The 14,446-nt window shown below is 41.9% G+C and overlaps 1 protein-coding gene across 1 annotated transcript; it reads right to left on the bottom strand.

Moving 5' to 3' along the window:
• Nucleotides 1-866: 866 nt before the first annotated feature.
• LOC146562083 (uncharacterized) lies at nucleotides 867-13,509 on the bottom strand. The gene is made up of 3 exons (XM_085295062.1): nucleotides 11,123-13,509; nucleotides 9,111-9,336; nucleotides 867-3,708 (listed from the first exon to the last, which is right to left on the bottom strand). Exons 1-3 carry the CDS (start codon nucleotides 13,393-13,395, stop codon nucleotides 1,327-1,329), a joined length of 4,881 nt encoding a protein of 1,626 aa, XP_085151188.1. The 5' UTR covers nucleotides 13,396-13,509; the 3' UTR covers nucleotides 867-1,326.
• Nucleotides 13,510-14,446: the final 937 nt, after the last annotated feature.

Below are 14,446 nucleotides of genomic sequence, written 5' to 3'. Positions count from 1 at the left end.
ACAAACAGGCCAGGCTTTGGCTGAAATTTTACAGCTTCACCTCTCATCCTGCCCTTATCCTGAGAAGAAGCTTAAAGGACAGTCAATCTCCTGATGAAGACAGAAAACAGACAGAACAACACCGTAGATTTGAAGAATTAACAGCAGGCAGAAGACAGTACAACTGACCTAAAACACTGAAGGGTCCAGCAGCATGTATGTTAATGGAACATGTGCTCTGAATTACAAGCTGGAAAGAGTACCAGTGACATGACTGTGTGAAAGCACTGCATTGGACTGTCTGAGTTCATATTTGCCATGCTGGGAGTTAACCGCCAAGAAAAGACTGAAAAGATGAAGAGAGAATGAACAGAGAAGAAGAAACGGCTGATTTGGGCCTGTGTTTGATTTGGGAGGCCACACAGGAAGCTGTGAGAAGAGGGGACGAGGACCGGTGAGAGGTGAAGGCTGGACGTGTTCAAGTGAAAGTATAGGAAAATTGGGTTGAAAATTGAGGCTGAACTTGTGGGGTTTAGAAATGTCCAGAGCATCGCAACAGAAAGGTGAATTAAAAAAAAGAGAGAGAGCGGGATGAAGAAATAAATAAACTAATAATACATAAATGAATAGAAAAATCTTTTGTATATGGCGCGGTGCTGTGGGCACCTAAGTCTTTGATAGTGTAGAATTTTCAAGTCAATACCATGGTTGCATCTACTGAAAATCTCTGTGAAGCTTAAATCTCAATGACCTTGACTTCAAGGTCAGAGGTCAACTTTTCTGAAAATCAGAGGAGTTTCACATTCATAACACAGGTATGTCTACTAGGAGGCTGAAGGGTAGCTCTATATATTTATAAACAATCAAAAACAACAATTATTACGCAATTTATTTCCAATTTGTATGGAATTTATTTCTGTAAAGGTGGTGTTTTAGGTCTGATTGAAGGACTGATGTGATGGTAAGGTGTCCACTGCTGCGCTTTGAAGATTGGTAGGCTTTTTTTTTTAAATTTTCACAAGAATTGCTACTTCCCCTAGAGTTTTGGCCACTCCAACAATCAGAAGATTTCCCTATGAGCAAGCATTTAGCGACAGTGGGAAGGAAAAACTCCCTTTAAAAAGGAAGAAACCTTCAACAGAGCCAGGCTCAGGAAGGGACAGCCCTCTGCCACGACTGGTTGGGGTGGGGGGAGTGAAAATTTAAAAAAAAGAAGCCAAAGTGATCATTTTTGGAGCAGCTTAATTAATTTTTGCATTGTAATTTGCTGTTAATGTCATTTTCCAACCCCAGTTTGTATTTTTATCACTTTTGTCCAGGGTGGAAGATGCCATGCTGGAGACTGATTCAGTATGGTCTTTCAATGTTGATACATGGGAACCTTTTAGAGAGGCCAGGGCTGAAAAAGGGATGCCGGAGAACCTGAGAGGGTGTTATCCGCTGGTGTGCATCCAAGGCCAACATCTGTTTAATTAGGCTGACAAATAAGCGTTGGCCAGCTTCTGGTCCTCGTCTAAACATCATTAGCTGTTCAAGGTCATCCAGACGTGTAAGTATTATGTATCTTGTCTCCAGGGATTCATGTCCTGTCCCTGGAACAGAGTCTTTATATTGTTCTTCCGTCTTAAATGTCCAGCGCTGTTGCTTGTATTTGTCTCCAATGAAATAGTTTTCAGTGTACACGCCAGAGTCTAGCACATGATCTGGTGGCTGACCCTGAGTCTCTATGATGAATTTCAGATAATCATAGTCATTCTCCGAAGGGTAGAGTGGCAGCCCTGTAGCAAGCTCCACAGCCACCAGCCCCAGAGACCACATGTCACTTGCTTCATTGTAAGGAAGGCCAAGCATAACCTCAGGTGCACAGTAACCAACCGTCCCCACAAAGTCACCAGGTATCACTGCAGACGCAGGACATGCGAGGCCAAAGTCTATAAGTTTGACTTTGATGGGAGACTCATGGCGGTTTACAACCATGATGTTTCCAGGTTTGAGGTCAGCGTGCACTATTCCCACAGAACTCAGGTGGGACAGAGCATTTGTGATTTGACCTAAAATTGGCCTGACTTCGCTTATGGGGAGACCCTGTTTATTCCGGTCCCCTATGTAGTCCCACAGGCATTGATCAAGGAGTTCAAATTTCAGGCAAACCCGCTGTCCGTCGTGGAAAAAGCCGTTCCATTGAACAATGTTGGCGGCATCTGGATCCAACCTTCGCAGCTGCTCCAAGATGAAAATTTCCACATGTGCCTGTTGCAGAATATCAGGGTCGCTCTTGTTGACTTTAATGGCAACAGCTTGGTTGGTTGTTGTGTCGCGACATTTGGCTACAATACCAAAGCCCCCTTCTCCGAGGAAAGCCTCTACCTTGTAGTGCTTTCCCAAAATGCTCCCTTTAACTAATTCAAGCTCATCTGAGCTGAATGATGGACTGGCTGATGTGTGGACGAATACTTGCTGAGAAAATTCAACCGAGTTTTGAAAACTGCAGTTGATTTTCTGTGATCTCTTGCTTTCCAAGTTTGAAGGGTGCTGAAAGACCACAGGGTTTTGTGATATTTCAGCACTCATGTCAATGCACAGGGAACTCTTAGGGCTGAAAAAGGGATGCCGGAGAACCTCCGAGGGTGTTATCCGCTGGTGTGCATCCAAGGCCAACATCTGTTTAATTAAGCCGACAAATAAGCGTTGGCCAGCTTCTGGTCCTCGTCTAAACATTATTATTTGTTCAAGGTCATCCAGACGCGTCAGTTTTATGCATCTTGTCTCCAGGGACTCATATCCTGTCTCATACTGAAATTGTTGGTCAGTCTTAAATGTCCAGCGCTGTTGCTTGTCTTTGTCTTCAATGAAATAGTCTTCAGTGTAGACGCCAGAGTCTAGAACATGATCTGGTGGCTGACCCTGAGTCTCTATGATGAATTTCAAAACATCATAGTCTTCATTTCCAGGGTAGAGTGGCAGCCCTGTAGCAAGCTCCACAGCTACCAGCCCCAGAGACCACATGTCAATTGCTTCATTGTAAGGAAGGCCAAGCATAACCTCAGGTGCACAATAACCAACCGTCCCCACACGGTCACCAGGCATCACTGCAGACGCAGGACATGCGAGGCCAAAGTCTATAAGTTTGACTTTGATGGGAGACTCATGGCGGTTTACAACCATGATGTTTCCAGGTTTGAGGTCAGCGTGCACCATTCCCACAGAACCCAGGTGGGACAGAGCATTTGTCAGTTGACCTAAAATTGGCCTGACTTCGCTTATGGGGAGACAGTGGTTTTTCCGGTCCCATATGTAGTCCCTCAGGCATTGATCAAGGAGTTCAAATTTCAGGCAAACCCGCTCTCCGTCGTGAAAAAAGCCATCCCATTGAACAATGTTGGCGGCATCTGAATCCAACCTTCGCAGCTGCTCCAGGATGAAAATTTCCAATTTCGCCTGTTGCAGAATATCAGGGCGGCTCTTGTTCACTTTAATAGCCACAGCTCGGTTAGTCATGGTATCACGACATTTGGCTACAATACCAAAGCCCCCTTCTCCAAGGAAAGCCTCTACCTTGTAGTGCTTTCCCAAAATGCTCCCTTTAACTAATCCAAGCTCATTTGAGCTGAAGGATGGGTGAGCTGACATGGTGAAATGTGTCGGCTTGGTCGGTGAATTGCTAAGTAAAATTCTCTCAAAACTCTCCAAAAAGGGTTTGCTTGCTGTCAGGTCAAGGTCCGTTGAGCATTAAAGTTTAACAGAGCAAAGCTCCTACTTAAGGGTTTTTTCTCTCAGCAAGATGATGACATAACAAAGGATCTATGTCATCATCTTGTGATGTCACAAGATGTCACCTTTTTTCACAAGATGCATTCCATTTGGATCAAAGGCATTCTATTTTTTCAGTTGAAACACTAAAAAAAAACAATGTTTCAACAGGCCAGGCTGCATTTTCTGCTGCGACATCTCAACAGGAGATAATAAGATAAAGACAAGGAAGACTGGTGATCTATCCATATCAGCAACATCGGCAGGTTTCTAGTGCAGGAAGTAATAAATTCAGCCCTCGTGTTTGCACTACAGGTTGCTTTCATGAGTATTTCTGTTTTTGTGGTGGGGGAATTTTTCCTCGTTCCAACGATGTAAACAAAAACATTAATTGTGCTTTCCGCAATGACTAGTAATCATTTTGTCCTACTGTTCATTTACAGAACAGGAAAGGTTTTGTTTGGTTATGATTGTTTTGCAAGAAATGCTTCAATCACAGTGGGGTAGTCTTGATTAAAATGTTATGTGAGAACTGTGGCACCATGTGTGACCAGATATTGGCATGTAGTCGTCGCCAGACTGTCATCAAAAGTGTGAAGTTTGGGACAGACTGGACAAAATACATTTTTAGAGATGAAAATCTTATGTCCAGTGATAAATGATCAAAATTCCACCACAAACATGGCTTTGACGAAGATGTCCCTTTCTGAAGTAACCCCAAAAAGTTCCTGAAGTAACCAAATGGAATTTAACCAGTGACCTCTCACTTTGCAGGCGAATGTGTAAACCAGCGATGCCTGGAAAACACTAAAACTGTGCCAAAATGTCATTTTACATTCAAAATGGCGGACTTCCAGACTTCCTCTTTGGATTGGGTTCACTGAATCTGTGTGTAATAAATGTCATACACGTATTTCAAGCTGTAAATAAGTTGTTAGAAGTTCTTTAAAATTTCTTAAGTGGTGCTGTAGATCCATTTCCGCAGTGCCAGTCACTTTTTAAAAAAAAGTACATTTTGACCTGATGTGAAGAATGCAAAAAAATGTCATTAGTTTGGAAGCATGTTTGGTATATGATATACTTGCCTGACTAATAATAATTTATTATTACTATTACTACTGTTGTTGTCGTTGTACAATGGAGCCTTTCCCCTGTGAATGACCAGCTCCCAGCTAAAATGTGTATTTTGTGCCATTTATAAGGTCAGTGCTTTATCATACCTTAAACTGTGCAGGGTAAAAGCCTCAGTTGCTGGGAAAAGCACAGGTGTATTAGAGTTTTTCTGAATTGCTAAAACACTAAACCCCATTGTAAAAACTAAACTGTCAACTATGAAAACTCTTTCATCAAATCAGTCCCACTGTTGCCAAAATCTTAAACACTATTCAAAGCTCAGTCTCCCATTTAGCAAAACTCTAAACACAAAACACACTTAGCAGTGTGGTGCACCTGTTGTCGTGTGAAGGCTGTGTGCAGTAGTGATGTCTCCTGTGTGTCGAAGCTTTGAAGCGTGTGTCGGGTAATCTCGTGGTAGTTTTGTAAAGCGCGTATCGAGGCTTGCTTTGATTACGTATGCAGTGATGTTCGAGGCCTCGCGGGCAGTCCGTACCACGTGACTGATTCAGGAACTGGCTCGCCGGTTTGCACCAGATTCTAAATAAATTGGGCAGCAAAACACAGCTGATTCCCCGTCACATTGTGTTGTGGAATTGGATTACGTCCCAGTTACATACTTACTTGAACATTTCTCCTTCGATGGAACCAGCAAGGAAGAGAATATTTGTCTGACAACATTTAATCTCATCTCTCCTAATAAAGTATGCACACAGTAATAAATATCACAAATGATAAGTACCATAATATAAATCAACAACACCACAGATCTTATAATCTGATTTCTGTCTTTTAGTTTATTACAGTTTTTTCTGAATGCCTAAGCACATTTTTTGTAACTATTGGCTAATTTTGCAAAACTCTTCACACAAATAAGAAAACCTGTCACCCAATCATCAAAACATTGTAGTTCTCTTGCAAAAGCAAACACAGCTAGATTAACTCTTCACACCTTCGTAAAAATGGTGTTTCCGTATCAAACAGTACACACAAGCCATCATCTACTAAGCACACAATGCGCCAACTGCACACTGATGGTATGAATACAAAACACATCTGGCTTTTGCTTTCTCTGTGCACAAGGTAGGCTATGTCAGTTTGAGCTCATACTTCTGTCATAGATCCATAAGCATAGAGGGATCCAAACTTCAAGTACTGGTGTACTTGAAACACATCAAAACAAACACAAGTGTTCATTTCCAAGTATAGGATTATTTGCAATCGCCATAATGACTATATGGGTTACTTGGTCTGCAGTGAACATGCTTCCTCTGCCCCCAGCATCTGGTCATCTAGCAATTCTGTAAAGTAACAATTTCAGTATTTTTACATCAATGGTATTGGTGTGTTTCTCATTGGCATATGGCAGTGCTACAAATCTTTGTGCGAAGTGACTGTACTAACCGATTCTCATTTCAAGATGTCCTTATGGTACTTGCTACAGTGTAGAGGCTCGAGTTAGGCTGGACCCGTTGGCCAGCTACCCTCAGGGTCATTCCACGGTTGATTACATGGTTGATTACATGGTCCACTATTGTCATCAGCAATTCTATTTCTTACTCTTCCTACCCTTCCTCTCCCCCCTCCTCATCTTCCTCTCCCCCCTCCTCGTCTTCCTCTTGCTCCTCCTTGTCCTTGTCATCCTCTTCATCCTACTTCTTCACCTCCACGTCCTCTTCCTCGGCCTCCTCTACTTCTCACTCTTTCTGCTCCCTCCATTGTACTCCGCACACACAGCTTACCTGTATTATAGTGCTTAGGCTGATTGCAAAGTGAACTAATTATCTAAAAAAGTTTTCACATGTGAAAGTGTGCCAGACAGTTGGCAAATTAGTGTTAATGATAGCCATACATGTGTATACTTTTGCTAGGAGTGTGTTGGAAATTTGGTAATTGAGTGTTGTGCAGTGAATTGTGCCTACCGTTTTGCAAAGTGTGTGTTACAAAATTGCAAACTGAGTGCAAAGCAGTTTATGTGCTTTTAGTTTTGCAAACTCAGTGAGTGGTTTTGCTATAAGTCTGAATAGTTTTAGAGATTGTGCTACAGGAATCACAGTTAGGGTTTAAGCATTCAGAAAAAACTGTAAGTTTAGAGGTTTACACATCACATCATTATAATCATTGAGCCTGTCTGACTTTAATCGTCCACTTGATGGCGCAGTAGAGCCAATGAATCGTCACAATGCTTCGAACCATGAGTCGACCAGTTGGATGGAAAGCTTCAGTTCATCACAAGGCTTCATCTCACCATCACTAATGAAAGCTCTTATAATTTGGCTGCTATTAGAGACCATTGATTTAGTCTCTCTTTGGTTACAACGTGGATCTTTTTTCAGACAAATTAATGAAAAAAAATATAATAAATGGAAAAACAGAGTACAAATGTGGACAGTTAACTGGATATTACAGCACGATTTCAGTGCATAAATACATAAATACAGGTCTGAGACGTAAGTGGTGCAATATTGATAGAGCTCACATGACTCCGTCCTGTTCGTATCCCAGAAATCCACCAGGATTTTAGTGCCTCATATACTGCACAGGTCATTGGCACACCTGAGATTCAGGACGACATGCTAAGCAGTGCTGTGTCACCATCAATAATACACCATATTAATGCAAGGTACAATTACAGCTGGGCTCCGCCACATTTTATTTTAACAGAGGAAATAAAATATGCAGAGCTAGCTGAGTTGGTTGAAATTCAGTTGCTACTTTAAGAGAATTTCATACAAGAATAATTGAAGATAAAATAGGTTATTAAAGCTGTCATCATTGCTTCAGTGCCATATTCTCTCTGCTGTAACTCCGATTTGAAGAGGGCTTGTTTAGGCAACAACTCAGAGCACTATACGATCACTGCCGGTCACTTAGGTGATTTGTTATAAATGTGAAAACAGCTATGCAGGTTTAATGCAAGGAAGTCTTTACTCAGTGTTTGGCATGGGTCCTAAATGAAGGAGGGGTAGTCTGTCAGTCACTGCATTCCTCACCTGCATGGGAAACTTCCCAAACTGGAAGTTATCAGAAACATTGGAGACAATACTGAATCCACCAGAGACAGCTGGGACAGGTCCTAGTCATTACCATACAGAAAAGAACGGATTTATTTCAGTTCAGTTCAAATTAATAAGGTGAAGAAAAAACAGAGACTGCATCTTATGTGTTTTCTATTCTATTCTAGTAGTTTTAGAATCCAATAACTACACAAACAATCATGGCAGTGAGGTGTGGAGGGCCAGGAGTGACAAAATGAATGAATTAAATATGCCATTAATTATTGAATTAAATGTTTCATTATTTAATTAAATGCCCATTCACTTCACTAGTGTTTGTAGTTGTTGTTGAGAAATGCCCACTGAAAGAATGGCCACCAGGGCAAGTGCCTGTAATCGGATTACAGTAACTCGTTACTTGTAACGCATTACTGCCCATCTCTGTTGAGAACAAATAATGTAAATGAATAATAGTGTTCAAATTGTTCGTTAAAACTCTGCATATCTCAGAAAAACTAAAAAAAAATCAGCTTTCTTCACTCACTTCTTTACAATGCAGCCATTACAGTCTTCTTTGATTGGTCGCTGCAGGATTGCCATTCTTCTCATGTTTAGTTTTTTTTCCTATCAGTGCTTTAATTCTATGAAATAAATTTTTCAAAGTCACTTTTTGCTTTCACTAGCTTGTTTTTAGTGTCCCACTTTTGGATCTTCTGAACTCACTCTGATTAAAGTTGTCATTGTACTAATGTTATTCATGTGCAGCTGACTTCACAGCTGTGTGTGGGTTTTTTTTTTTGCTTTTTTGCAACTTTTTGTGATATCTAAATGTTTAACCTGTTCAATAACATTATTACTATTCAGTGATTATTATATATGATTATCACTTGGCTACGTGAACATACATAAATCTGTTCAATCTCAGCGACACAAGCATGTCTTCATGCGCACACACAGTTTCTACTCCCATTCATTCAGGTTTATATTTACAACTTTTACAGGACGAATGGACAGCCATCACTTTAAGGAAAAACAAAGAGAGAGAGAGAGAGATTATAAGTTCAGGGCAGGTCAGTTTTTATAGAAATGCATAGATGTGTGTTGTACTTCCATCTGGCTTATTACTTTCTAATGCAGGGGAAAGACATTGGCAAAGAAACACCTACTACATAAATAGTTTGATTTGAAGTTGCTCTTTTGAGTCCTCTCTATTGACTCTGACATCCTGCTGTTAACAGTTTCATGGTATTGCTTTGTTTGCTTTAAACAAACCTCACAGGGTGGTAGAATATGTCTGCGGTGCAGAGGTCCTTGGATCGCCTCTCTGTTGTCTTTGTTGACAGCAATGAAGGTGGTGAAAGAACTGCTCACTCCTGATTGGACACTGAGCTGCACCACCTTCTCCTTCACTCCTCCATCTTGCTGTCCTCTGAGCTCTCTCTCCTTCATCTCCAGGGAACGAAACAGAGTGCAAGCACCCAACCTGTGGACTGTTAATCTGCAGACAAGGAAGAAAACATTTACAGTTCTAATGTTTCCTATTTTTGCTACATTTGTGCATCACTGACTTTTCTGTTTTTCTGTACTGAGGGTGCATTCTTTTTATATTAGAATTAGTAGAGTTACAGAGGGTATATAGAGTGTGAACATAAAATAAGAGCTTGATTAGGCTGTAGAAACGGATGAAAATCCAGTAAAGTGAAGAGTGTGTGTGTGTGTGTGTGTGTGTGTCTGGCAGGAAGTGAAGCAGGAAGTCTGAATATAGCTTGTGAGCTTGTGAGAGACGTTTCAAAAGGAAAACAGAGGAATTAGAGAGTGAAAGTGCTAAGAAATAGTAATGAAAATGATATTAAATAAATGTCTTAGTGTGTTAATACAGGTGCCCATGGACTTGGCTCAACCTCAGATGAGTACAGCGGCAAAATGATAGATTAACATAATTGGAACGACAAACAGGCCAGGCTTTGGCTGAAATTTTACAGCTTCACCTCTCATCCTGCCCTTATCCTGAGAAGAAGCTTAAAGGACAGTCAATCTCCTGATGAAGACAGAAAACAGACAGAACAACACCGTAGATTTGAAGAATTAACAGCAGGCAGAAGACAGTACAACTGACCTAAAACACTGAAGGGTCCAGCAGCATGTATGTTAATGGAACATGTGCTCTGAATTACAAGCTGGAAAGAGTACCAGTGACATGACTGTGTGAAAGCACTGCATTGGACTGTCTGAGTTCATATTTGCCATGCTGGGAGTTAACCGCCAAGAAAAGACTGAAAAGATGAAGAGAGAATGAACAGAGAAGAAGAAACGGCTGATTTGGGCCTGTGTTTGATTTGGGAGGCCACACAGGAAGCTGTGAGAAGAGGGGACGAGGACCGGTGAGAGGTGAAGGCTGGACGTGTTCAAGTGAAAGTATAGGAAAATTGGGTTGAAAATTGAGGCTGAACTTGTGGGGTTTAGAAATGTCCAGAGCATCGCAACAGAAAGGTGAATTAAAAAAAAGAGAGAGAGCGGGATGAAGAAATAAATAAACTAATAATACATAAATGAATAGAAAAATCTTTTGTATATGGCGCGGTGCTGTGGGCACCTAAGTCTTTGATAGTGTAGAATTTTCAAGTCAATACCATGGTTGCATCTACTGAAAATCTCTGTGAAGCTTAAATCTCAATGACCTTGACTTCAAGGTCAGAGGTCAACTTTTCTGAAAATCAGAGGAGTTTCACATTCATAACACAGGTATGTCTACTAGGAGGCTGAAGGGTAGCTCTATATATTTATAAACAATCAAAAACAACAATTATTACGCAATTTATTTCCAATTTGTATGGAATTTATTTCTGTAAAGGTGGTGTTTTAGGTCTGATTGAAGGACTGATGTGATGGTAAGGTGTCCACTGCTGCGCTTTGAAGATTGGTAGGCTTTTTTTTTTAAATTTTCACAAGAATTGCTACTTCCCCTAGAGTTTTGGCCACTCCAACAATCAGAAGATTTCCCTATGAGCAAGCATTTAGCGACAGTGGGAAGGAAAAACTCCCTTTAAAAAGGAAGAAACCTTCAACAGAGCCAGGCTCAGGAAGGGACAGCCCTCTGCCACGACTGGTTGGGGTGGGGGGAGTGAAAATTTAAAAAAAAGAAGCCAAAGTGATCATTTTTGGAGCAGCTTAATTAATTTTTGCATTGTAATTTGCTGTTAATGTCATTTTCCAACCCCAGTTTGTATTTTTATCACTTTTGTCCAGGGTGGAAGATGCCATGCTGGAGACTGATTCAGTATGGTCTTTCAATGTTGATACATGGGAACCTTTTAGAGAGGCCAGGGCTGAAAAAGGGATGCCGGAGAACCTGAGAGGGTGTTATCCGCTGGTGTGCATCCAAGGCCAACATCTGTTTAATTAGGCTGACAAATAAGCGTTGGCCAGCTTCTGGTCCTCGTCTAAACATCATTAGCTGTTCAAGGTCATCCAGACGTGTAAGTATTATGTATCTTGTCTCCAGGGATTCATGTCCTGTCCCTGGAACAGAGTCTTTATATTGTTCTTCCGTCTTAAATGTCCAGCGCTGTTGCTTGTATTTGTCTCCAATGAAATAGTTTTCAGTGTACACGCCAGAGTCTAGCACATGATCTGGTGGCTGACCCTGAGTCTCTATGATGAATTTCAGATAATCATAGTCATTCTCCGAAGGGTAGAGTGGCAGCCCTGTAGCAAGCTCCACAGCCACCAGCCCCAGAGACCACATGTCACTTGCTTCATTGTAAGGAAGGCCAAGCATAACCTCAGGTGCACAGTAACCAACCGTCCCCACAAAGTCACCAGGTATCACTGCAGACGCAGGACATGCGAGGCCAAAGTCTATAAGTTTGACTTTGATGGGAGACTCATGGCGGTTTACAACCATGATGTTTCCAGGTTTGAGGTCAGCGTGCACCATTCCCACAGAACTCAGGTGGGACAGAGCATTTGTGATTTGACCTAAAATTGGCCTGACTTCGCTTATGGGGAGACCCTGTTTATTCCGGTCCCCTATGTAGTCCCACAGGCATTGATCAAGGAGTTCAAATTTCAGGCAAACCCGCTGTCCGTCGTGGAAAAAGCCGTTCCATTGAACAATGTTGGCGGCATCTGGATCCAACCTTCGCAGCTGCTCCAGGATGAAAATTTCCACATGTGCCTGTTGCAGAATATCAGGGTCGCTCTTGTTCACTTTAATGGCAACAGCTTGGTTGGTTGTTGTGTCGCGACATTTGGCTACAATACCAAAGCCCCCTTCTCCGAGGAAAGCCTCTACCTTGTAGTGCTTTCCCAAAATGCTCCCTTTAACTAATTCAAGCTCATCTGAGCTGAATGATGGACTGGCTGATGTGTGGACGAATACTTGCTGAGAAAATTCAACCGAGTTTTGAAAACTGCAGTTGATTTTCTGTGATCTCTTGCTTTCCAAGTTTGAAGGGTGCTGAAAGACCACAGGGTTTTGTGATATTTCAGCACTCATGTCAATGCACAGGGAACTCTTAGGGCTGAAAAAGGGATGCCGGAGAACCTGAGAGGGTGTTATCCGCTGGTGTGCATCCAAGGCCAACATCTGTTTAATTAAGCTGACAAATAAGCGTTGGCCAGCTTCTGGTCCTCGTCTAAACATTATTATTTGTTCAAGGTCATCCAGACGCGTCAGTTTTATGCATCTTGTCTCCAGGGACTCATATCCTGTCTCATACTGAAATTGTTGGTCAGTCTTAAATGTCCAGCGCTGTTGCTTGTCTTTGTCTTCAATGAAATAGTCTTCAGTGTAGACGCCAGAGTCTAGAACATGATCTGGTGGCTGACCCTGAGTCTCTATGATGAATTTCAAAACATCATAGTCTTCATTTCCAGGGTAGAGTGGCAGCCCTGTAGCAAGCTCCACAGCTACCAGCCCCAGAGACCACATGTCAATTGCTTCATTGTAAGGAAGGCCAAGCATAACCTCAGGTGCACAATAACCAACCGTCCCCACACGGTCACCAGGCATCACTGCAGACGCAGGACATGCGAGGCCAAAGTCTATAAGTTTGACTTTGATGGGAGACTCATGGCGGTTTACAACCATGATGTTTCCAGGTTTGAGGTCAGCGTGCACCATTCCCACAGAACCCAGGTGGGACAGAGCATTTGTCAGTTGACCTAAAATTGGCCTGACTTCGCTTATGGGGAGACAGTGGTTTTTCCGGTCCCATATGTAGTCCCTCAGGCATTGATCAAGGAGTTCAAATTTCAGGCAAACCCGCTCTCCGTCGTGAAAAAAGCCGTCCCATTGAACAATGTTGGCGGCATCTGAATCCAACCTTCGCAGCTGCTCCAGGATGAAAATTTCCAATTTCGCCTGTTGCAGAATATCAGGGCGGCTCTTGTTCACTTTAATAGCCACAGCTCGGTTAGTCATGGTATCACGACATTTGGCTACAATACCAAAGCCCCCTTCTCCGAGGAAAGCCTCTACCTTGTAGTGCTTTCCCAAAATGCTCCCTTTAACTAATCCAAGCTCATTTGAGCTGAAGGATGGGTGAGCTGACATGGTGAAATGTGTCGGCTTGGTCGGTGAATTGCTAAGTAAAATTCTCTCAAAACTCTCCAAAAAGGGTTTGCTTGCTGTCAGGTCAAGGTCCGTTGAGCATTAAAGTTTAACAGAGCAAAGCTCCTATTTAAGGGTTTTTTCTCTCAGCAAGATGATGACATAACAAAGGATCTATGTCATCATCTTGTGATGTCACAAGATGTCACCTTTTTTCACAAGATGCATTCCATTTGGATCAAAGGCATTCTATTTTTTCAGTTGAAACACTAAAAAAAAACAATGTTTCAACAGGCCAGGCTGCATTTTCTGCTGCGACATCTCAACAGGAGATAATAAGATAAAGACAAGGAAGACTGGTGATCTATCCATATCAGCAACATCGGCAGGTTTCTAGTGCAGGAAGTAATAAATTCAGCCCTCGTGTTTGCACTACAGGTTGCTTTCATGAGTATTTCTGTTTTTGTGGTGGGGGAATTTTTCCTCGTTCCAACGATGTAAACAAAAACATTAATTGTGCTTTCCGCAATGACTAGTAATCATTTTGTCCTACTGTTCATTTACAGAACAGGAAAGGTTTTGTTTGGTTATGATTGTTTTGCAAGAAATACTTCAATCACAGTGGGGTAGTCTTGATTAAAATGTTATGTGAGAACTGTGGCACCATGTGTGACCAGATATTGGCATGTAGTCGTCGCCAGACTGTCATCAAAAGTGTGAAGTTTGGGACAGACTGGACAAAATACATTTTTAGAGATGAAAATCTTATGTCCAGTGATAAATGATCAAAATTCCACCACAAACATGGCTTTGACGAAGATGTCCCTTTCTGAAGTAACCCCAAAAAGTTCCTGAAGTAACCAAATGGAATTTAACCAGTGACCTCTCACTTTGCAGGCGAATGTGTAAACCAGCGATGCCTGGAAAACACTAAAACTGTGCCAAAATGTCATTTTACATTCAAAATGGCGGACTTCCAGACTTCCTCTTTGGATTGGGTTCACTGAATCTGTGTGTAATAAATGTCATACACGTATTTCAAGCTGTAAATAAG

This window comes from Mchenga conophoros, linkage group LG12 (assembly GCF_057382185.1).
Source record: "Mchenga conophoros isolate Kocher_MC1m ecotype Shallow Benthic linkage group LG12, M_conophoros_male_GT1.1, whole genome shotgun sequence".
In the NCBI taxonomy this organism is placed as follows: domain Eukaryota; kingdom Metazoa; phylum Chordata; class Actinopteri; order Cichliformes; family Cichlidae; genus Mchenga; species Mchenga conophoros.
Note: the sequence above shows the minus strand (reverse complement) of the source record. Positions and strands in the feature narration are given on the sequence as shown.